General features: G+C 41.8%; 1 protein-coding gene across 10 annotated transcripts in view; it reads left to right on the top strand.

Annotated features, from left to right (window-relative positions):
- Positions 1-23,574, top strand: part of ZNF827 (zinc finger protein 827) — a 163,376-nt gene that overhangs the window by 59,742 nt on the left and 80,060 nt on the right. For all 10 annotated transcript variants that reach the window (XR_014792095.1, XR_014792094.1, XM_084856187.1 and 7 more), the window contains exon 5: positions 3,005-3,241. Coding sequence is in view for 8 of the 10 variants with exons in the window: in XM_084856187.1 (XP_084712313.1) it covers positions 3,005-3,241 (237 nt within the window). In the remaining 2 variants the exon portion in view is untranslated. The remainder of the gene's footprint in view (positions 1-3,004; positions 3,242-23,574) is intronic.

Here is a 23,574-nt window from a genome sequence, read left to right as displayed (position 1 = left end):
GATCCGGAAGCTGCAGCTGGTGCAGAATGTTGCTGCCCTTGTGTTGATGGGGGCAATGAGATGGGAACATACATAGAATCATAGAATAGTAGGGATGGAAGGGGCCTACAAGACCATTGAGTCCAACCCCCTGCTCAATGCAGGGATCCAAGTCAGAGCATCCCTGACAGGTGGCTGTCCAGCCTCATCTTGAATGCCTCCAATGTGGGAGAGCCCACCACCAGCCTTGGTAATTGGTTCCATAAGTTTTGAAATCTCTGCACTGGCTGCCAGTGAGCTACTAGTCCCAATTCAAGGTGTTAGTACTAGTGTACAAAACCCTAACAACTCTAGACCCAGGTACTTGGAGGACCGTTTCCCCCAGTACTGACCAGCCCAGGATTTACATTCAGCCAGGGAGGCTTTGGTTATGCTACCTTGAGAAAAGCACCACATGGCAGGGCCTTCTTGGTGGCAGCACTCTGACTGTGAACTCCCTTCCAGTAGTAATTTGGCTGCCCCCCATGCTGTTGGCATTTAGGCACCAATTAAAGTGTTATTTGCGTTTGGAGAAGTGCTTTAATTGTTTTTCTGATTGATTGTGTTGATGGTTTTATTATGTATTTGTGATTTTAGAGTTATGACTGTAATGTCACTTATATGTTGTACTGTGTTTTATGTAGGTTGTTAGCCATCCAGGGCGTATTTATTTATTTATTTATTTATAAATGCACAAATAAACTTCTTTTCTAGCCTGGTGCCCTCCAGATGTGTTCGACTGCTGTTCTCATCATGCCCAGTCATATGGCAATGACCATGTTGGCTGGGGATTATGGGGTTTGTAGTCCAACACATCTGGAAGTCACCAGGTTGCAGAAGGGTGATCTAAAGTCATAAATACCCATAAGAGATTTCTGGCTGTTAGTCCCCCAAATTATTTTATGGCTATCACTGGATACAAGGTGATACAGTTGTTCTCCAAAACGAATGAGAACTCAGTAGAAAGGCTCTCCATTTTGTTTTGGGCAGGCAATGCTGGGAATATTTGTTTGATGAATATGAAGAATCTAGAGATGGAAGACAGGAAAAATCAGCAAAATATTTCACAGTGCTGCCTTTCTGCACGCACATACATGCATGCAACATGCCCGCTTCTTTGTTTTCCTTAGGTCAGGAGCTGTTGGGGCTAGAACTGGGATCTTCCCTTCTGTGGCCCACCACCCATTGTGGTGAGCCATCAAAACTACAGCTTGGAACACCTTCAGGGCAGGGAAGCATTCTCAGGCTCATGGCTGGCCCCACCCACCCAGGATGACCATTGGGCCCTCCTGGATAGGAAGGGGTATAGAGAGCTTCCTGTTTGGGTTGGGACCATGCGTATGCTGCAAGGACTTCCTGCATCTAGTGTGCTTCTGTGTGTCCTTTGGCCTGGCCTCACCAACGACAGCTGCCTGTGGCTTACCCCTGACACCCTCTAACACTCTATTTCTCTGTGACAGCCCTTCCCCAAGTTGTAACCCTGCCCCTTTCTCTGCCAGTCCCCCTTTAGTCCACTTTTTCCATCACTGATTGTCAGTGGTTATGTGGACTGTAAATTGATGAAAACACTTTATTGTTAGTAAAAAAAAAAAAAATCCAAAAGTCGGGCAATACCCTTTATTAGGACCAACCAAAATGATACAAGAGAATGTGCAAAATGGCACATTGTCTTGTAGCATTTTGGTTGGTCCTAATAAAGGTATTGCCCAACTGTGGATTTCGGATTTTCCCCGCATGGACCAGCACAGCTATCTTTGTGGATTAATAATAATGTTTTAAAAGTAATTATAGATTCCCCCCTTCCCCAGTCTATTACCGATTTATATCCAATGTTGGTCCTACTTAGAGTACAACAATTGAAATGAATGGGACTTTAGTTAGCCTAACTTACGTCCTGTTCATTTCAGTGGGCCTACTTGAAGTAGAACTAACATTGGATGCAAACCATCATCTTGAACCCTTGACTCTTATGATTGCTCATCTACAAGTCCCCAAACACTTGCCTTACCAGAGGACCAAGAGCACCCGTGACTTGAAGACGAGACAAACTTAAGGCCCTTCTGTCGTGAGTCTGGGGTGTGGGGCACAATAAATGAACAGTTGTTGCTCAGTTGTCCTGGGGAATCCAGACATTTTCTTCCAAGAAAGCACTTCTCTTGTGGGAAAATTACACTTTCCTCAGGATTGGAATGCAATATATTTTTTGTCCATGTGGAAATTTGATTCCGTTATCTAAGCTAGTGTGCTTATTGCAATAGTTTCTGCAGTTTGGCCAGTTGTTACCTGTTATGAGCACCTATTTGCCTATGACATCACTGGTAATGGGCAACACAGCTCCATCCACGTCTGCACCATTGTGGCCTTTTAGATTTTATTTCATAGAATAGAATAGTAGACTAGTAGGGTTGGAAGGGGCCTATAAGACCATCGAGTCCAACCCCTTATACTACCTTAGAGTCATTGGGTTCCCTCATTATATCCTGGAAATATATGTGCACTCTTGAATCTCTTTATACATAAAGCAAATACAGTGCCAAATCATAACACAACCTGTTGCCCTGGGGCAATTGTTCTGCCATTTTAAGAATTCTTTTTAGCTCTTTTTTTCTCATCCCTTTTCTTACTTTCTTGTTCTATTTGCATTTGCTTTACTATACTTCCACTTTTTCTTATTTACAACTCTCCCATGATGCTCCTTGTCTCTAATACTCTTCTATGGTCCATTTCTATCTGGATGTGTACTAATTCTGTTAGGGGTATGGTAGTTCCTGTCTCAGTCATTTTATATTGATGCTTGCAAAGATTTCATTGTAAAAATATACCAATATTCACTGTCTCTCCAAAGCCCTGTCCAGTGTGGTTGTCTGTGTAGAGTTCCGTGCCCCACATCTTCCCTAATTGTTGCCATGTTTGGTTTGCTGTTGTGATCTTGCTGATGAGGCATTTGTGCACTTCATTCAGTCCCTTTCTCCCCTTCTCTTAACAGCTGCAAATCAAAAAGAACCTTTGACTCCTACATTCAAAGTGAAAGATGAACCGAAAGATGAGGAAAATGCAAGCTCCACTTTGCCTAAATCCAGTTATGTTTTCAGCCATGAACCTGAAACGTCTGCTGCTCCAAGCATTTCTGAGGAGAATCTCAAAGCACAGGAAGTGCCAGCAAACGTATTGCAGCAGGACATGTCAGTCAAAGCGGCATCTGAGCTTCTCATGAAGCTATCAGGTAGTCAATTCACTTAAAATATATTCAGCTTCTTGTATTTGCATTTGCGTCTGTTCTAGCGCTGGCAGCTGTAAAGTTCCCTGTTACTTCATCTACTTGACTCTTTACTATGAAGTTGTCATTGATCCCAGGATTGAATTGCTCTTGTGCACAGATGTTGTCTTTCTAAGAACCACTATTGATGTATTGCAAAATATTTCATGTTCTTCTTAAGGGCCTTGGTGCAGCCTCACATTTAGGTGATGCAATAGTATTCCGCGACAAGTTCTTACACACCAAATCAATATTTGAATATCTGGTCATGTAAAAATTATTTAAAGGCCTATGGAGCCTGTATCTTCCTTTTTGTGAGGTATTGCCCAGTGGAATCTATACTTGGTGTTAACTAGTTTCACAAAAAGGGCTTTTGAGTCTCTAGCAACATATGACTTACAACTCTTATCTTCAAAGAAGCGTTCTATAGTTGAAGGTCTCAGGCCTTAAAATTTTGTAAGGGAAAAGTTAGGTTGTGTCTAAACCAGAAGAATCTTGCCAGTCTTCTTCAGTTATGTAAGGGAAAAGAGCCCAAGGTGGGGAGCTTTTGGCCCTCCAGATGTTTTGGCCTATAATTCCCATCAGCCTTAGCCAGCATAGCCAATGGTGAGGGATAGTGGGAGATGTAGGCCAAAACATCTGGAGGGCCACATGTTGCCAACCTCTGCAGTAGGTATTCAAATGTTTTATTATTTTATGTTTTATGGTGAATAAAAATTCCATATCATTTCATAAGTCTCTCTGTATAGTCCAAGGGAGGCAAAAAATATTCTTGGTCTCTTCCCAGAAAGTGACAGTCTAAATAGCTACTTCTATAGATTTGCCTTATAACCATGCCAGGTTCTATTCCTATTTCATGAGAGCTCAGTAGCATTCATAGGATGGCATAGAGATATATACATTCTGGAAAGTAGAGCCGTAATATGAGGTTCACCTTCTTGGAGATGTGGATCCTTATGTAGCCAAAACGGCACCATCCACACATAAGGGAGAGGTATCAGCCAATTTGGGAGAACCCCAAAGTTTGCAGAACTGCAAAAAAAAAAAACTTGTAGGGGTAAAAAGTACAAGGGGGTTATCCAAAAACAGGCAAATGAGGGCAGAGCACGCTTAGTGGCCACAGAATGCTGGCTGACTGTTGGAGGGGAGGGGCGAATAGGTGGGGAAGTGGAATGGAATGAGGTATCCTGGAAGAGGGTATGGCTGGCTAGAAACCTGAGCTGGAGCCCTTCATGCTGCAACATTTTGTTGCAGGTCCCATTTTTAAAGAAGAAAATAGGATCTGCTGTATAGTCAACCATACCACTCTCCTTCTCTCCTCTAGGAAGTCCTGGACAAATTAGAAACTTCTATAGTGGTTGGTCGTTGAAGACATTCTGTGGGAAGGTGGCTCTGCACATGTGCAGGGAGAGGGTTTGCTCCTCCTCCATCCCTCAGAGCTTTTTCTTAATAGTTCTGAGCTGTGGCCACCTGTGCCTGGTCCCCAAGTTGTGACTACACAACTTGAAGAGCATCTTTTACTGGCATGAAACTATTTTCCTAAGAAACCCTATCCTTATGAAAGCTTTGTTCAGTTGTTATAGCCTCTGGTACAGGGTGGGAAACATAGTTGCAGTTCACTGTGGTCATTCTGGGGGAAATGTAGGAAAACTGTATCTGGGCAAAAGTCTTGGCAGGTCAAATGTGGCTTATAAGCCATATGCTGCCTAGCCTAACTTATCCCTGGTAGGGGGCAGCCATCCATAAATCAGCACCTCCAAGGTTGTAATGTTGGGATAAAGACATAGTGTATTCATGCACTGGCACCACTTCATACACACCTATTTTACACTTTCCATATGTCATAATCTGGCAAGAACTTCAGTGCCTTCACATCTGTGCTTTTTGTTTCTGAAAATGGTGACTGGGATTTTTGGCACAGAGACAAGAAAAAGGCTACAGCAGCACACAGCTCTGAACTACCGGTATCAAATTGCAAGTTTTATTTATTCATTTAAGAATTTTTTATCTGCTTTTCCCTAAGCAGGGTATAAGCAATAAAACACAGTAAAAGAATACATCAGTGACAAAAAAAACCCATAATCAAACAGAGGAGAACAGTAACAGATAAATAACAATTTACATATTGCAGCAAAGGTTAAGAGAGTAAAATCCAAACAAAAGCCTGGGTAAACAAATAGATGTTGAGCTGGCGCAGAAAGGCTTGGTGCCACCAGTGTATGATGGAGGAGGGAGTTCCACTGTCGGGGGGCCTATATCAAGAATGCCCTTTTTTGAGCTGCCATTGGCCTCTCTATGGATGCAGATAGGACAGCTACTCTATCCCTGCATTTCTGTGGTAAAAGCCATATATACTTGCCCTTGGTCGTTAGAGTTCAGTTCAGTACTGGAAGTACCAATAAGAACTGCACTGGAGCTAAGATCTCTTGGGTTTGAAACTTGTTTAATATGAGTCCCAATTCCACTCACATTTATGCGCTGGAGCAAGGTCCACAACTCTTTTGCTAGAATACGCTTGTGTGGGTCTGTCGTTCTTGTTCTCTCTTTTTCTGTCTATTCACTCCCTCACTCCCCCCCCCAGTGTTATCCAGAATATGTTGTTTGAATGTACTGTGTATTCTAGGTGGATCCATTATACTATAACATTTGTAAACAGGACGCTTGTGTTGGTAAGCTACTGGTAACTGGATGGCTCTGAATGTCTCTCAGGCTATGCAGAAAGATGAGGTTGTACCCTGCATAAAATATTCAGTATGCAATTATACTTAATAGGAATTTTCAGAAAAATTCCGCCTTGTGATGTGAAATTTATTTTTTACTCATAAAGCGCAAGTATTTGTGGGTAATCTTTGGAATATAGAAACACATAAGAAACATATGATTTGAAGAAGAAAAAACATGTCCACTTTTTCTTCTCATGAATATTAAGTGGGTGTTTCTGGAGAAGAAGGTTTGTTATTATTAATCATCGTCCATTTCATCCAGCCAGAATGGTATAAAAGGAACACTTTGTTGAGCAATAAGCCTCTATGCAAAACAGAAAAAACAAAGTCCCCAATAAGTGCTCAAAACAAACACACAAGGTGCAAGAGACCTAACAGAACTGCACTGGACCAATAAGATAATTTTATACAACATTTATAAATAAAGCACTTGATGGTACACATCAAATTATAAAGGGAGTGAATATTTCCAATGCCTGTATACCATTTATAGCAGTCATATCAATGTCATGACAACCAAATCGGTCATAATCATATAACATATATGACAAATGAATCACAGTTGATGGTACACATCAAAATATAAGAGAAACGAATATCTCCATTTATAAACAATCATATCAATGTCATAACACCCATATCGGTCAAAAACATTTTGGTCATATCAGTCTTCAACCCTGAGTGCTCATTGGAAGGACAGATACTGAAGCTAAAGCTCAAATATTTTGGCCACCTAATGCGAAGAGAAAACTCTGGAAAAGACCCTGATGCTGGGAAAGACTGAAGGCAAAAGGAGAAGGGGACGGCAGAGGATGAGATGGCTAAGCATCACTGATGCAATGAATATGAACTTGAGCACACTCCGGGAGAGAGAGCAGGACAGGAAGGCCTGGCGTGCTGTGGTCCATGGGGTCACGAAGAGTCGGACACGACTGAACGACTGAACAACAGCAAATCATTCTACGGAACTCCAGCATATTCCCATTTTGACTATACATAGTCTTCATCAGGAACTCCTATAGACAATTCTTAGGGTACATAACACACTCCAATAACAAACTCTAATAACTGATATCGTTGTGTGTTTATTTTGAGCCTTGCCTTGCGGCCTTATATACAGTGGTTGGCAACCGAGTCCAGCCAAACTTTGTGGGCCCTGCCACAAATGGGGAACATCTCTAGCCTAACCAGAAGGTGAGGCGAGCCATCTGGATGAGGTGGCAGATTGCAAGAATGGCAGGGCAAGTAGAGCCAGCCACCTAACCAGCTGCTGGCCACTGTGCAAAATGCCCAGCCATCATTACTGAGGCTGCAGCTGTGCTGCGGGAGGGAAGGAGGGAGGCAGCGTAAGCGGCAGCTCTTACGCCTCAGAGAGGCAAGCCAGCTAGGCACAGGGCACTCCGCAAGAGTACCCAGCCGTCCTTGCTGCAGCTGTATTGTACGTGTGTAGGGTGGGGGGGTGGGGAGGCAGATGTGCCATGACTTATACAGTATATAAATCAGTGGAGGCTGGTGGCCCCGATTTCAGTGGGGATGTGAATCCATTCCGGGTTTCAGTCAGAAATCTAATGAGCTATCCAAGGTGCTGAACCCTGTCCCCAAAATAGGTTCAGCACCTTGGGTGGCTCCTTTGTTCTGGCTGGTTCTGACTGAAACCCAGAGTAGGTTTACACCCCCACTGAAATCGGAGCCACCAGCCTGCACTGATATAAATGTATCTATTACATTTATATTCCATTTTTTCTTTCCATCTGTTACATTTATACTCCACCTTTATATTCCATGTTTATCCTCATAACAAACCTAGTGAAGTAGGTTAGGGTGAAAAGTCATAACTGGCTGAAGGTCAGTGAGGAATGGGGGGGAGGGGTGGGCATCATCTTTTGGGCATCCTCTGGAATGAACCGTTAGGACAACAAGTCTCAAATCTGGATTTACCATTTAGGGTTGCCAGGTTGCAGCATCCCAAGGCCTGGTGATGTGACAAGGTATGGTGATGTCATAAGGCAGGACCTGGCGATGTTATGTGGTTGTCTCTCTCTCTCTCTGTCTCTCTCTAATACCAGAGCAAAGTCTTAGTGGTAAACAGGCAGAGCCTGTGAAGAAGTGTGAAGGTCCAGAAAAATGGAAAAATGTAAGGAAAAAAATTAAAATTGGGGGGTGGGGAATTTATTTATTTATTTATTACATTTCTATACCGTGCAATAGCCAAAAGCTCTCTGAAAAACCTCATGCAGCACTTTCACAGTATTTAAAAACAATATTGTTACAGACTGTCACATTGCTGAAGAACTTCAAGAACCAAGATTCAAAGATAATAATGTTAGTGGGGTTCTGTCTGTATAGTATAAACACACCCAGTGGGGAATGGCACCACCACAGCAGGCTCTGCCCCGACCTTTCCACCTAAACTTGAACATCTGAAGAGGACCTGTGCGTGTACCCCTTGCTTCTGATGTTCAAGAAATGTGTGCAGGTCAGGTGCAGAGCCTGCCATCATGATGCCACACCCCCCTTCCTGTGCTTGCTCCTTCCCCACAGTTAGAACGTCTGCAAAGGGGCTGTGTTCAGAATGGAATCCTTAAGACTAACATAAATACAGGCATTTGTAGGATTGTCAACCAATCAGAAAAGTATTAGCCTCACTGAGGTTTTCTGTTCTTGCTGTTTTTGTGCCAGGTGCCAAAAAAGAGTTGTAGTCCAACACATCTGCAGGGCACCAGGTTGGGGGAGGTTGAGCTAGGTGAATAGACTGTGCTGAGCGCTATCCCCAGGCTACAAGAAATGGCAGATTTCTGCCACCTGATTATTGATTTCAGAAGCTGAAATCAATAATCAACCACAGAAGTTCCCCTCATAGAAGTCAAGACTACCACCACCACCCCAACTGCCTTTTTGAGCCTTTCTTCATGAGGCTTTTATTGTGCACTCATGATTGCTTGTGTTCGTTTGTGGGACCTTTAACATGGCATTGTCATCCTCCCGGGCATCTCCCGTGTTTTGCAACCATTATCGCGTGTTTTTTTCCTAACGAGGAAAGTCTGGTATTATTTAGAAATGGTGGAATGAGAGTCTTGTGTAATTGCACAATTCTATCACAGCACCATCTAGTGGTTGTATAATGAAACATATAGAAAGGCAGAGAAAGAAAACCCTGGAAAAAAGTACATGTAAACAAGCATATCTTAATCCTGCAAAGAATCTAGATGCAGAAGCCTTGGTAAAGGTGTGGCATAAAAGCCTCATGTAGAAATGCCCTCCAGTGCAATCTTGTACCACTGTTTAAAAAGAGGAGTTTGGGTAAATCTAAAATTCCATTTTTGAAAAATGAATATCTATCTACACATAGTAAGGAGCCAAAAAAGGGGCAGGGGAGCTTTTGATGTATTTGCTATGAGGGAATTATACTCAGTTATATCCCGTGGTACATACATGTCATGTACAGAAGCATTGCAATTTCCAGCAAAATAGTTATTTACCTAATATGTATTTCTGTGGTAAAGATTCAGATGGTGTTATGTAAGTATAAAAAGTTATTTCAGCTGCAAATTATTACCAATATTTATCCAGTAGTGTTTAGGTTTCATAATTCCTGTTCAGGAATATAACATAACCATGTGTTTCTGTTACTGTATTTATGCAAGCAAGTATATTACAATAACGTATTGTAACGTATTTTTGATCTTGAATAATTTTAAGTAGCACAACTGCTGTTTCTACGATCTGGTCCAGTAAGACAACTAAAACAGCAACATGACCCCCAAAATGAAATCATCCATGGTTTGTCTTCATGGATAATTCCTGCCTTGCGTGTACTCAGCCTAATAATGCAATAAATCTCATCAACTGTGTGTATGATTGTGTGTGTATGTATGTATGTACATATGTAGATGTGACTGTGTTTAGGTATATGTCTGTGTATGTGTATTCTGTCCCATAAAAGAAAATACCTCATTTGCTTTACATTAAAAATGCCCTTTTCCCACAAAAGAAGAGTGAAATAAGTATTCTTTATGAATCTAATACATTTCACGGTGCCATGAGCAGAACATATTGGGAAAGTTTTCCCTTAATATTCTTATTTAAGTTTGTCCTCATCTTTTGAGCAGATTTTCTAATTTCTCTGTATATAACTTTTAAAGGGCTTTAAAATGTTTATAGGACTAATAAAATGACAGATCATCTTCATTTAGTTTTAAAAGTAGCTTTAGCCTTTCAATCAGATTCAGGGTCTTTTAACTTCTGGTTTAATTCTGAATTAGCTAAAGTTTGTGTTTCAACTTTTTAAAGGATGAATGTGAAGGCTGCAAAGTGTACATTTTAGTACATATTTGATCTGTGTATGGGTCTTCTAACGCAGGAGGCTCCAGTTAGTCACTTTCACTTTACTCTGTGATCAGATGCTCTGGGCTATACCTAGTGTTTTTCTCAATAATTTCCTGCTAGAACTGTTTTTTCTTAAAATGTTGATCAGTTAAAACTTGTGTTATTCTGTGTTCTTTTCTAGAGTGGGTTGGGGAGAGGAGCTGGGGGAAGCCTACAGTTGTGCATCATAATAAGCCTACCTAAGTGAACTGTTTAAACCTGCCCAAGGATAACGAAAGGTTGATACATACATGGGTGTCTGAGATGGTATAATCCAAGGGTGCACAACTCTGGCCTCATTCAGCCCTCAGCAACTATCAGTGTGGCCCACAGAGCCATAGGGCTCACATCCAGTTTCCCCCATAGCTCTGCAAAGGAAACCCTGCTTTCATCTCCAGTCACGGATTGGAGATGATAGCAGGCTTTCCCAAGCTAGCAGTAACAAGAGAAATTCTGCCTTTACCTCTGATCTCCTGTTCCACCACCCCACACTGTTCCACCCCAATCCTCCCAAACCAGTATGGGGGTCTGCAGGAGGGAGGAGGGATTGTCAGCAGAAGAACACCAGTTGGATACAAACGCATGTGTATGATTGTAGACATATGACTCTGAGTGAGACTAAGGTGATATAATTCCTGTGTGAGAATCTTAAAACACAGGAAGTGCCAGGGAATGTATTACAGCAGGACATGTCAGTCTGTCTTTATTATTAAATAATAAATGTCAGTCAAAGCAACCTCCGAGTATCTTGAGAATGGATTAATTTACAATGTCACAAGCATATCGGTCATCCCCAAGACTGAAATACTAGAAAAAAGTGTTGCTTGGTGTTGCTTGTGTCTACCTGCACATGAATGCCCCCCCCCCCCAATAATGAAAATGAAATTGAAGGAAACATCAGCAAGAGTTCCAGGAATAGGATGCTGGCTCATAGAGAATCTCTCTTTCTCTGTCACACACATGCTCACACACGCACATACAAACGTCATTCCAAGACACATTCCAAGAAATAGCACAAAAGGAGACAAAGAAGGTATAGCTGCTCACATTGCAGTTACTCAGCCTTCCCCAACTTGGTACCTTCCAGAGCTGGCTGGGAGATGCTGGGAGTTGTAGCCCAACACATCTGGAGGGCACCAGGTTGGGAAAGGCTGCAGTTACTGGAGGGATGCAGTTTGGCACCTCACCTCCTGTTATCAATCAAGAGGATCTCTACACCAACCTAAAATCCCACATTTAAAACGGGGCTTTCTGCTTTTGTTTTAAATTCAGGATCACAACAGACTCCCTTTACATGTGCTTCCTTCCCCCACCCTTTTGCCCCCTCCCTTTCCCCTTTATCTGAGTCTTCCATATGTTCCATTATGCAGCTGCTAGATGGAGCTGTGGTCTAGCTCCTCTTGTTGTGGCCTTTCCTTTTTCATGAGGGAACTCAAGCAGAACTCAAACGCTGTAATTTGATAGCTCTTTATCTCTGGTATTTTAAAAAATGGAATAAAGGTCATTTAGTGCGGGAGATGCCCTGGAGGTTAACGATGTCATCTAAAAGACCCTCAAACTTCTGTGAGTAACAAAGCTGAATAGAAGGATAAAAGCTCCATGTGAAGAAGCCCCAAGTCACACACAAGATGACCTCACATCTCCCAGAGTTCATTTTGTACCATATTCTCAGTGAAAATGGGATACAGTGGGTGGGAAACTGCAGTGCCCTGAATTCTCTTTCTCCTCATATCACTTAACATGTTACAGGAGCTCACTTCTAATCTCTGTGTGCTCATTTTTTTCCCCCTGTGAGGGAAAAGGAGACATGAAGCTAACAATGGCAACCTTCCATATTTGTAAGGCATTTGAAACAGTATAATAAATTATGATAAATTGTTTATTATTTAAATACCGTAGCCTGCCAACTGGAAGCAGTTTTGAATCATTTTACTGTTGATATTTTAATAGAGAGTTGTTTGCGACTAAATGAGATCATCCTTTGGAGAGGGAACACACAGATTCTAAAAATAAATAAATATAAGTAAGTAAGTAAGTAAGTTTGCTTTTCTGCTAAGAATGTAATTGGTAAAACTGAGCTCCCAACATTTTTGGCTCATAAAATATTGTACTGAAATGTATCGCAAGGCAATAGAAGAAATGTGCTGATTTGATAAATTAAGAATATTGCTTTCAATGTCCCAAAAACATTGCATTAGGCAACTTAGCTGAGTGGACCCAGATAGACCAAGAGTAACAGCAATTTGGAGAATTTGTACACCGTGCACTGTTGTGTATAACCTTTAATCCTTACATAGTCTAGTCATAGCCTTCTCCAACCTGGTGCCCTCCAGAAGTGTTGTACTACAATTCCCATAATCTCTTGCCAGCACAACCATTGTGGATGACAGGGGTTGTAGCCTAACACATCTGATGGGTTTCAGATTGGGGAAGGCTGACCTAGATGTAGCCATTGCTCACCTTGGATAATCCTACTTGAGCATGATCTTCTAAAGAAGAGGTTGGCAACCTGTGACCCTCCAGATGTTGTTGCTGCAACTCCCATGACTCCTCACCATTGGCTATGCTGGCTAGGGCTGATGGAACATCTGGAGGGCCACAGGTTGCCCACCCCTGGCCTAAACATAAGCACATGCTTAACTCCTATTGAACTTAGCAGGCCTTAAAATGCCTAACTTTGGCTCAGTTGTGCCCACTGTTTTTCTGTTTAGGTCTTCTATTAGAATTAGAAGTGAAGAAATCTCAAGGTGAACAAGATACTGTTTATCTGGCCCAATGCACTTTGAAGAAAATCTTCAGGGGCACCATAAAACACAACACTCTTTACTCTCCAAATCGTTTGAGAAAGAGAATTTGGAGATCACTGAATGTTGTGTTTATATAGTACAGCCGAGAAAGTTGTTCTTCAAAACACTTTGGTCCAAATAAAGAGTATGTTGTGCATCTTTTGATTTCCTTTCCTTTTGTTTCTGGATTGCTGCCTTTCCTCCTTTCCTTCTTAGGTCTTCTAACACAACAGTATCACTGAAGTACTTTTCCCTGTCATAGTAATCTTTAGCCCTTTTTTCTAAGTTAAGCTTGCCTGGCTCCCCCCTAACTTTCTTAATATGCATATTTCAACTCCAGTATCAACATCCTGTTTTTAGTGTTTTAAGTGTTCAGTGTCTGAGTATCCTTGACATGGTGGTCAAAACTGCACACAGCATTGCAAATGAGGCTTCATTTGATTCACTGAAGGAAGTCTTCTTCAGTATGAGCCCTCCCCAGTCTTGAGCCAGTTAAGATCTTCTGAAGTTTTCCTGTTCCAGGCTTCATCTTATCTTGAGACTTGATTGGTCCCTACAAGGAGCAGGGCCTTCTCTGTGGGAGCACCATTGCTCTAGAAGTCTTGCTCAAGAGAGATATGTTTAGCCCCCTTCCTGCTGTTTTTCCAAAGACAGTTAAACGCCATATTTTTTTTAGTAGGCCTTTGACTTTTGATGTTGCCTGCCCTTGTTCTGATTGTTATGCTGTTTTCTCTTTTGTTTGCTGGGATTGTTTTATTTATTTTTACTGATTGTTTTGTTTGCTTTGTTTCTGTTCAGTGTTGTTTTATTTTGTGAGTCACTACAAAATCTTATGAACAGGAGCATACACTTTAAATAAATTACATTAAAAGTATATACTTAGTGTGGAGTAGAGTAATACTGTTAGGGTTCTGGTGAATTATATTTATTTTGTAGATACCACTGTTTCACATGATAATTATTCATTCTTGTCTGAAACCAATATTTATGTCAGAGGAGTATAAATAAGTTTTAAAGAAACAGTTAGCTCTTCTTTGAGTGACTATGGTCTAGAATTACTGCAGATGATAAAAACTCTAAACTTCTGATTCTACTTCCATTTCTTTTAATTCACTTCAATATGATAAGGTGAAAGGAACATTAAAATATAAAGCAAGATTTTTTTAATTACTTATTGTTCCACCTTGTAAGGAAATCAGCTTGGACCTGTAGCAGTTAATGACGATAAATGCCAGCTGATTATTAATAACCCAATCAAAAAAGACCCGTGAATTACACTGAAGGCATTTGGCAAAAATGTATTTGCTAACTTGGCTGAATGAGTCAGTAGTCAGTAGCTGGTATTCCTTGCTACCCTGTGCTGCTTCTGGAAGGTGTGACCTGTATCTGAAACTATTTGGCTTTTTTAATAACATGACAGCACTATGGGAAAGTATATTAGTTCAAGGCTTCTACAGATTTAGCATGTCCTTATTCTTATGGCATGCTTTTATAGTATGCTTTAAGTCTGCAAAACTGTATTAATTTCACTCTACTGCCGATGTCTTGACCCCTACCAGAGAAATCTATGTCTTCAGGGCAACTTGATTTCTTTCTGTGGGTTACTTCATCACATTTAATTTGTTCTTTTTTAGTACAGTAGCGTATTTTAAGGGTGCTCCTGAAATGTACTAAATATTATTTTATAAATGTAAGCAAGCTAGTTCACGCAGTTTCATCACTTTGAAAAATACCCCCAAATTTCTATTTTACTAGTTTTCTGCCTACCTGACATATTTTGCAGCTCTTGGTTTTTCCTTAAAACCATGTGTTCTAAAAGTGATCTTGTTTGCATGTAACAACAACTACAGTATGGGCTGTTGTTGTTGAATCGTGGGTTGTCATTATGTTTGAACCCTGCACAACCCCGAGTTCACAACGCAACAACAAACCATGGGTTCTCTTCCTGGGTTGTTTGTGGTTAACAATCCAAAGTAAAACCATTGTGCAGGGTTTGCATGTAACAGCAACCCACGATTCAATGACAAGCCACGATTCAATGACAACCCATACTCAGCCCATACTCTGGGTTGTTGTTACGTGCAAACCAGGCCACTAAGTTCTAGTGAGCCCTGTAAGTCAAGAAAAAATATTTCTTATTTTTAGACCAATATTAGACCAAACAGCTCTAAATATAAGACAAGAGAAATACTGATAATTCATCTTCCCATTGTGCTCAGTTTTGTTCTAGAATGGGGGTTGGGATGAAGATGGGATAAGCAGGCAAACAGGGTGAAAAAGGGCCACACCTACATGCATATTGTAGGAGACTCCAAGAAAATGAAACATTTATCAAAATGAGAGGTTTCAGACTAGTCTGTGACACCATCTAATTAGTAATTTCTCACAGTGCCCTGGAGTGACACTGAGTTTCTTCACCCGGAGCTTTTATCCTGCTATTGAGATTGGGTACTCATGGAAGTTTGCGGGTCCTTTAGATGACATCATCAACCTCTAGGGCGTCTCCTGCACCGAGGGCTTCTTCACACGGAGCTTTTATCATGCTATTGAGATTGCTCACTCACGGACGTTTGCAGGCCCTTTAGATGATGTCGTGAACCTCCAGGGCGTCTCCCACACTAAATGATCTTAATTCCATTTTTAAATAGATCAGAGATAATGAAGTATCAAATTACCCCGCATGTATTCTCCTTGAGTTCCCTCCGTGAAAAAGGAAAAGCCGCAAGAAAAAGAGTGAGATCAATGAAACATATGGAAGACTCAGATAAGGGGGAGAAGGGGAGAGAAAGGGGAGGGGGGAAAGGAAGCATGTGTAAAGGGAGTCCGTTGTGATCTTGCATTTAAAACGGAAACAGAAAGCCCCGTTTTAAATGTGGGATTTTAGGCTGGTGTAGAGATGCTCAAAATGACTTTTATTCCATTTTTTAAAATATCAGAGATCATGAGCTATCAAATTACAGCGTTTGAGTTCTGCTTGAGTTCCCTCATGAAAAAGGAAAAGCCGCAATAAGAGGAGCTAGACCAATGAAACGTATGGAAGACTCAGATAAGGGGGGGAAGGAGGGGGGAAGGGAGCACATGTAAAGGGAGTCCATCGTGATCCTGCATTTAAAATGGAAGCAAAAAGCCCTGTTTTAAATGTGGGATTTTAGGCTAGTGTAGAGATGCACGCTACGTCAGATGCTCTTGGGCACTGTGAGAATTTAAAAATGGCACCTTCCCAAACCTAGCCGTGGTGGGGTCTGAAGGAGACGTGGGTCTCTGGCAGTTGCCAAGGAGTGTCAGTGGGTGATGCTGGGCCTGACTGGGATAGGGCCATCACCTGCTGACTGACCTTATCAAGTTGCACACCTTCGGAGTGGAACTACATGTTCAGAACAATGACATGGAACATCTTTCTTGGACTGTACATTTTCAGACTGCTGGAACTTGGGGAGAAATACTGTCCAGCTTTGGCACCAGGAAAGAAAAATAGTGTGGGCAGCAGGCACAGAAGGGGCAAAGTGCATCTTGAGGGGGGGGGCGGGGGGAATGAGCTTTGCCCCACATGTTAATTTCTGAAATAATTATGTATTTCACATTAACACTTCCACCCTAAATGTCTGTCTGTCTGTCTTCTGAGGTAAATCCTATCAGTTTTGATGAAGTAACTTTCAAGTAAGCAAGCTTAGGCTTGCAGCTTTAGTTTTAATTTCCAATTTATGTTTCAGTTATAATTTGAATGTGAAAAGTGCATCTCCTTCTAGTAACCCCAGGCATCCATTAATGGATGGGTATGGGTGGGGGGCAGGGGAGTGGGCGTGGGTGGGGGCAGGGGAGCTACTACAGCGCTGCCTATGATACTGTATTTTAGCCTTCCCCAACCTGGTGCCCTCCAGATGTATGAAGAATGCTGGGAGTTGTAGTCCAATGCATCTGGAGGGCACCACATTGGGGAACGGTGCTTTATTTGAATGCTCGCCTGCATAAAGCAATCCCCTCCATATAAATAATGTGTACGACGGGGCCCAGGGAGAAGGCTAAGCTAGAACATATCTCCCTGATGTGTTTTTCTTGGACAGGGAGGTTTTTAAAAAAAATATGGGGAGCATTGAAACATAGGTGTTGCAAGGCTTGTATCTGTCTCTTGTGCTGTTTTAACATTTACATGAAGTTGCTGGGAGAGATCAGCTGGGAAGTTGCAATACAGAGTGTCTTCAGTACACTGATAGCATGCAATTATCTCTCTTTCCCCTTGAATTCCACTGAGGAGATGGAGTCTCTTTGGCCTGTTGTCTGTGGTCAGTAAAGGGCTGGATGAGAGCCAGTCACTTGAAGCTCAATCCAGATAAGTCAGAAACATTGATCATAGGAGTGTCTCTTGATCAGGGAGTAGGTAGTTGCCTAACTTAGATAGTATTGCATTCCCCCTAACGGAACAGGTTTGCAGCTTGGAGGTACTCCCCAGCCCTCTGCTTGAGTCTTAACTGGGATCTATGGCCAGAGGTGCTTTTTTCCAGCTTCACAGTAAGGGCCTTGCCTTCAGGATACATGCCTTGGGAACCTCAAGACTGGATGACTGTAAGGTGCTCTAGGCAGGTATGTGGGAAACAACTGGTCCAGAACACAGCAACCACACTCCTGGTTGGAGCTGGCACCAGATATGATATTACACCCATCTTATAAGAGCTGTACTGGTTACTAGTTAGCTCCCCAGTACAATTCAAAGTGTTAACCTTTAAAGCCCTACAAGGTCTGGGTGCTGGTTAGCTGAAGGAACACTATCTCGCATATACCCCTTGTGTAGTGATTTTCCAGGAGCCTTGTTACAAGTGGACTCACTGTTGCAGGTACAGCAGGAGGCTGTTAAATCTAAATCTTCTTGGTAGTGGCACTCCAGCTGTGGAATACCCAGCTTAGGGAGGCCTGCCAAGCCAGTTCTCTTTTCACCTTTGGGAAACGGGTGAAGTTGGTCTTTTTTCAGAGGACATTTGGCCTGTTAGATGTTTAAATCAGAGGTAGTTTGCGGTGTCCAGTGGACAAGAAACTATTTTTTTTCCCTGAATACATATTGGATATATAGTTTAGCACGGAGTGGCCTGGGAGGACTAGAGAACTGTCTCATTCACCACTGTCATTGGCCCGATTCACACGATCACCCTCGCCCACTGTGGCTTCTTTAAGCTTCTGTGTTCAGTCCTCGCATAACCAACGCTGCCTGGGTTCAGATGACACAACAAGCTGCAGCCTGAATATTCAAAATCACTTAGGCTCCAATCTTATACTCACATGTCTGGGAGTAAGTTCTATTGAATCTTATTGGTTTTGCTTCTGAGTAGACACATATAAGATATCACTGCACATTTTCTTAACACTTGTGAGAGATACTAACACAACTAAATTTTGCTCTGTGGCCTAACTCCAGCACCTGCCACCAATTGACCCTATATTTCATATCCAAGCACATAAGGATTCCTGGGATGTCATAGGCAGGAGTTAACTGATACAGGGACACCTTCACTGCTACATAGGGGAGGTTTTCTAACCTACCACCTGACCTCCTTTGCATCACATCAATGCAAGTTGTCTAGTATTTAAGGAAGGCTTTTCCATTGGTCAGAAAAGTGAACTCCCCAGGGGCAAAGAAAAAAATGATTAAACTAAAGAAAGAGTTATTGAGGAAAACAACCACATTTCAGTCATGTTAAAAGAAAAAGAAAATAGCATTTCAAATAACTGCTTCTCTAACTAATGAGATGGCAAAGTAAAAATTAGTGTTGGTATATTTAAAGATTACAAAATCTATTGTTACTCACAATCTTAGATAGAATGAAAAGGCCATTCTGCTCCAACCTGGCAAAAATTGTTCAGATGATACTTTAGCATATCACTAAAATAGTCGAACAGAACTTCTTCCTTATCAAGTGAAGAATCCCTTTGCAGGTGGAGTAACCTCCCAGCTCCTCAAAAAGAAACTATCTCAAGGATCTTTTCAAGTCCTCACTAACAATGGACATTTGCACAAGTTGTCAGTTCTGAGGTTTACAGAAACCCAGAAAAGAAAAATGCCAAAATCCATGGAAGGGCAATACCTTTATTAAGACCAACCAAAAGTGCACAAACTTGTGGGCAAGCTTTCGAGATCTCCAGAACTCTTCATTAGGCAAGATGTTCCAAAAAGCAGGGGGGAGAGGAGAGGGGGAAAATGGCTGATGATGCTGAAGTCATGAAGTCTGCGTGGTCAGAGTCTTAAGGCTTCCTCACATGGAGCTTTTATCCTGCTATTGAGATATCATGGAAATTTGTGGGTCCTTTAGATGACGTCATCAACCTCTAGGGCATCTCCTGCACTAAATGACCTTTATTCCATTTTTTAAAAGATCAGAGATAATGAGCTGTCAAATTACAGCACTGGAGTTACACTCGAGTTCCCTGGTGAAAAGAGGAAAATCAACCCGCAATAAGAGGACCTAGCCCAGAGCACCATCTAGTGGCTGTTTAACAAAACATATCAAAGACTCTGATAAGGGGAAGAAGGAGGAGGAAAAGTGGGGGGAATCCATTGTGATCCTGCATTTAAACCAGAAGCAGAAAGCCCAATTTTAAATGCGGGATTTTAGGCTGGTGGAGAGATGCTCAGAAGCTATACAGAATTCTCCCACTGTCATATGCATAGGACACTCACATAAATAACAAACTGTTTTCAACCTTTTTCTTTCTAAGCTCAAGGAACCAAGCAATATTAGTCAGTGTTCTTAAGGATTTGCATTTGAGGCGGTGGGGGGAGGAGAGGAATCCTATTAAAAATAGAAACATAACAATGCAGTAGAAGAATGTAAAAATAAAATACAGGTTTGATTAGTTATCTTGTTATATTGCAACTGACATCTGGTGACAATTAAGCAGTGCTGTATGGCATATCCTGTTTTTCCAGTTACTTACAAAGATTTAATTAACCTGTTGGGGAGCTGCATCTACTAAAGAGTATGCCAATTTAGGATGTTTTTTGTGGCTTATTCCTGGCAAAGGCAAACTGCAGAAAGTTTATTTCAGGCATTTAATTTAATTTAACATCTCGTTCCATGATAATCATAGAAACCCAAAATAAAGCGGATGCCAGAGTAAGCCACTATAGTGAAAAAATCTAGTGCTGTACTTGGATCAGGCAAGCCTAGATTCAAATGCTTGCTCAGGCATAAAGGTCACTGCGTGACCTTGGGTCAGTTGCCAAGTCTCAGCCCAACACATCCGACAGGGTCTGTGACAACAAAATGGGGAAACACATGGGAAAAATAATAAACAACAAAATGGGGAAAACACTTGAGCACCTTAGATGAAGGGTGGAATGCGACTGCAAGAAAAAATAACAGTAGTGCTGAATGTTTACATCTGCTGATGCAACTAGTCTGGTCTAGAACACATGGACATGGCAATCAACTAAGTGCAGAGTGTAAAAACTATTTATTTATACATGCAGCTGCTCCACTGTGCTGCAGCAGAGACGGATGGCAGGGCTGCTCCATTGGCTCAGCTGCGAGACCAGCAGTTTTTTGCTCCTCCTCTTCTTGAACTGTTTGCATTCCAGCTGACCATTATTAAAAGAAAAAACTTTGTAACTAAAAACTGGTGCTGGCTTTTTTCCTCCTCCTTCCCAATGCCTTTTTCTTTTGTGTTGTGTCTCTTAGATTATAGGCTGGAGGAAGGGACTGGCTTATTATAGATATTTGTAAGCTTCTCTGGGAACTCTTTTAGCTGAAGAGCAAGATAAAAATGCTTTAAATAATAATTAAATAAATTTACAGTATTTCCATGCCACTTTTCAGTGAAAAGTTCCCAAAGAAGTTTATATATTCAAGGTGGCTTATAAGCATGTTCCAATAAAGTCATTTACAGTCTCATTGGGGGCAGATTTCTATTTCATCCACCCTAGAACAAGAGTGGCCAAGGATAAGACAGCCAGAACCTGAGTGGACATCAGACATGAGGAAGTCTCTTCCTTTGTTCTAAGCAATATGCATTTATTAGGACCAACCAAAATGCCACCAAAAGTGTGCAACCTTTCAAGTTCTGTGGAACTCTCCATCAGGCTAGATGATACAAAAGCAGGGGTGGGGGGAACAGGGAAACAACAAAGTACAAAGATTAGGCCAGGTGCTGTGGCCATGAGATCTGCAGCTTGGACTCCATCTTGAGACTTCAGGCTGAATGAATTAGTCACTGGTAGGTGTTGCAGGTATTACACCTAGCACTGTAGAACAAAGAAGCAATGGCTGACCCCCATTTCTGAGAACATAAAGGCTGGCTGCAACCTAGATCTGTCTGTTGCCTTGGGCGAAACGCACAAGTTTCCAGGTAGGAAGAAAGCAGAAATGAAGAGGAACATGACCATTTGTATACTGGCAAGGACAGAGATTAATTTTAGGTGGTGCACTAGGTAAAACAATTCAATCGAAGCCAGTTGTGTAGTATGACTTAGTGGTTGAATGGAATGGAATCTTCAAATGCAAAATCACCTACCTCTGGTGGTAGATCCCACCCTAGTGAATCTGCTGATAACTGTTCCTTCCCCTCTTTGCCCTCAGTTTACAGTGAAATGACAGTCTCCAACAGCAGTGTAAAACAGTAGCCAATTTTCCATTTGGCAAAGTGACATTTTTCCAAGCCCATGAGTGTTTTCCCTCATGGGATATCCTGAAAGGCAGTAGTCAGTGGGAAATGTTCATATTCCTACAGAGGTAGAATATTAATCACAATTCAATGTACTCTAAAGTTTATTTGATTTTGGTGGATAATCTGCCTTCAAATAGCTTCGAGATTACATCAGATATTTCAAATGATCTATCTTCTTATGCATGTGTATCTAATGAAAAACATGTTAATATGAAAGATGAGATCATTTGAAGCAATGTTAAAGGGCAGCAGTTTAAAATGTACTCAGCAAACTTTCAATCAGAACTTTAAACTAAAAATAATGACCCCAGTGCACAGTGCTTTGCTGTTATAGCTTTTTTTTTTTTACTTACACAGCCTGTAAATGCCTTCAAAGCTCTGGGAATGACCATACTGGAGTATTCCTGGGGCAAGATGTCTGTTTTGCACTGACCAGTTCTTGGAAATGGTGGTATTCCGGCCTTGGGAAGTTGTATTGCTATAGGGAGCTGACCTTTGCCAGGCTTACGTTATGCAGTTTGGTTTCTGATGTGAAATTTATGTGTACATCCTCTGTACATTTAAACAAATCACAATAAAGTTTAAAATAAAAATAAAAAATGGGCACACTGGATCCTGAAACTCATGAACCTGCAAGCCTCTCCTCACCCATCCTACTTAGCTCTGGGCATTGCTGAAGTCCAAATGGAAGTCTTTCACTCATTGCTCCCTCCAAAGACTCCACCCTTTCTCCTGTGCTGCTCTGAATGCTTGCAACTGCCTCCCAGAGCCCCTAAATGATGCCACTTCCGAGGCCCTTCTCCCATCTGTAGTGAGGCAGGGAGGGTGGCCATGTATCCTCTTCTACAGAGGACAGTCCTCTGTTTGAAGGGCTGCCAGAGGACTGCCCTCTATTTTGAAGGTGCTATCTATTTGAAGGGCAGTCCAGTCTAGGTTTAGTTTAAAGATAATGAACCATCGGAATGACAAGCGGGGCCTTGAAGTTATCCATCAACAGCACCTGGACAACAGACTGAGCAGGCACACAGGTGTCCTTGTCATAGTCTTCTACACTATGGTGAGATGTACTGTATTTCTATTTAATTTATTATAATGTCTAAATTTGCATCTATACATATAAATGAGCATATTAAAAGTTATGGAGATTTATGTCATCTTTTGTCCTCTTTTTTGGCGATGCATTTCCTCTTTTGGGGGGCAATTTATAAGTGGCCACCGTAGGCGGGGTGGTGGAGATAGGGCCTTTCTGATGTATGGATACTTTTTATTGAATAGGTTCTGAAGTTTTATAAGAACTTTAACAATATTTGCCAGCTTAAATGCACAAATCACCAAATAAGGAGAAGTGGGGAGAGGGCAAAGGTGCTGGGCAGGCCTGGAATTAAAGGAAATAATAAAACTAAAGTTATACATAGGAGGGCTTTGTACCATCAGGTGAAGCACATATGGTTGGGTCCACATGAAAGATTAGCAGAATTCAGATCCCTTGGCCCATGAAATGTGTCCATACCTGGAAGCCTTTGGCAAGCCTTTGGTAAGAGGTGTGCAGTTAGATCTTCTGTCTGTTAGTGTATAAAACAGCCTTCTCCAACTTGGTGCCCTCCCGATGTTTCGGATTACAACTCCCAGAAATCTTAACCACTGGCCATGCTGGCTGAGGCTGATGGGTGTTGAAGTTCAAAACGTCTGGAGGGTACCAGGTTGAGGAAGGCTGGTATAGAGGGTGAACATTGGTATTTCCAGGACAGGGCCTTTTCTGTGGTGGCACCCTACCTCT

Source organism: Heloderma suspectum, chromosome 5 (genome assembly GCF_057233095.1).
Source record: "Heloderma suspectum isolate Gila_16-S chromosome 5, 16-S_ref, whole genome shotgun sequence".
NCBI classification, from domain to species: Eukaryota; Metazoa; Chordata; class Lepidosauria; order Squamata; family Helodermatidae; genus Heloderma; species Heloderma suspectum.
The sequence above is the reverse complement of the archived record's forward strand: the minus strand, read 5'-3'. Positions and strand labels throughout refer to the sequence as shown.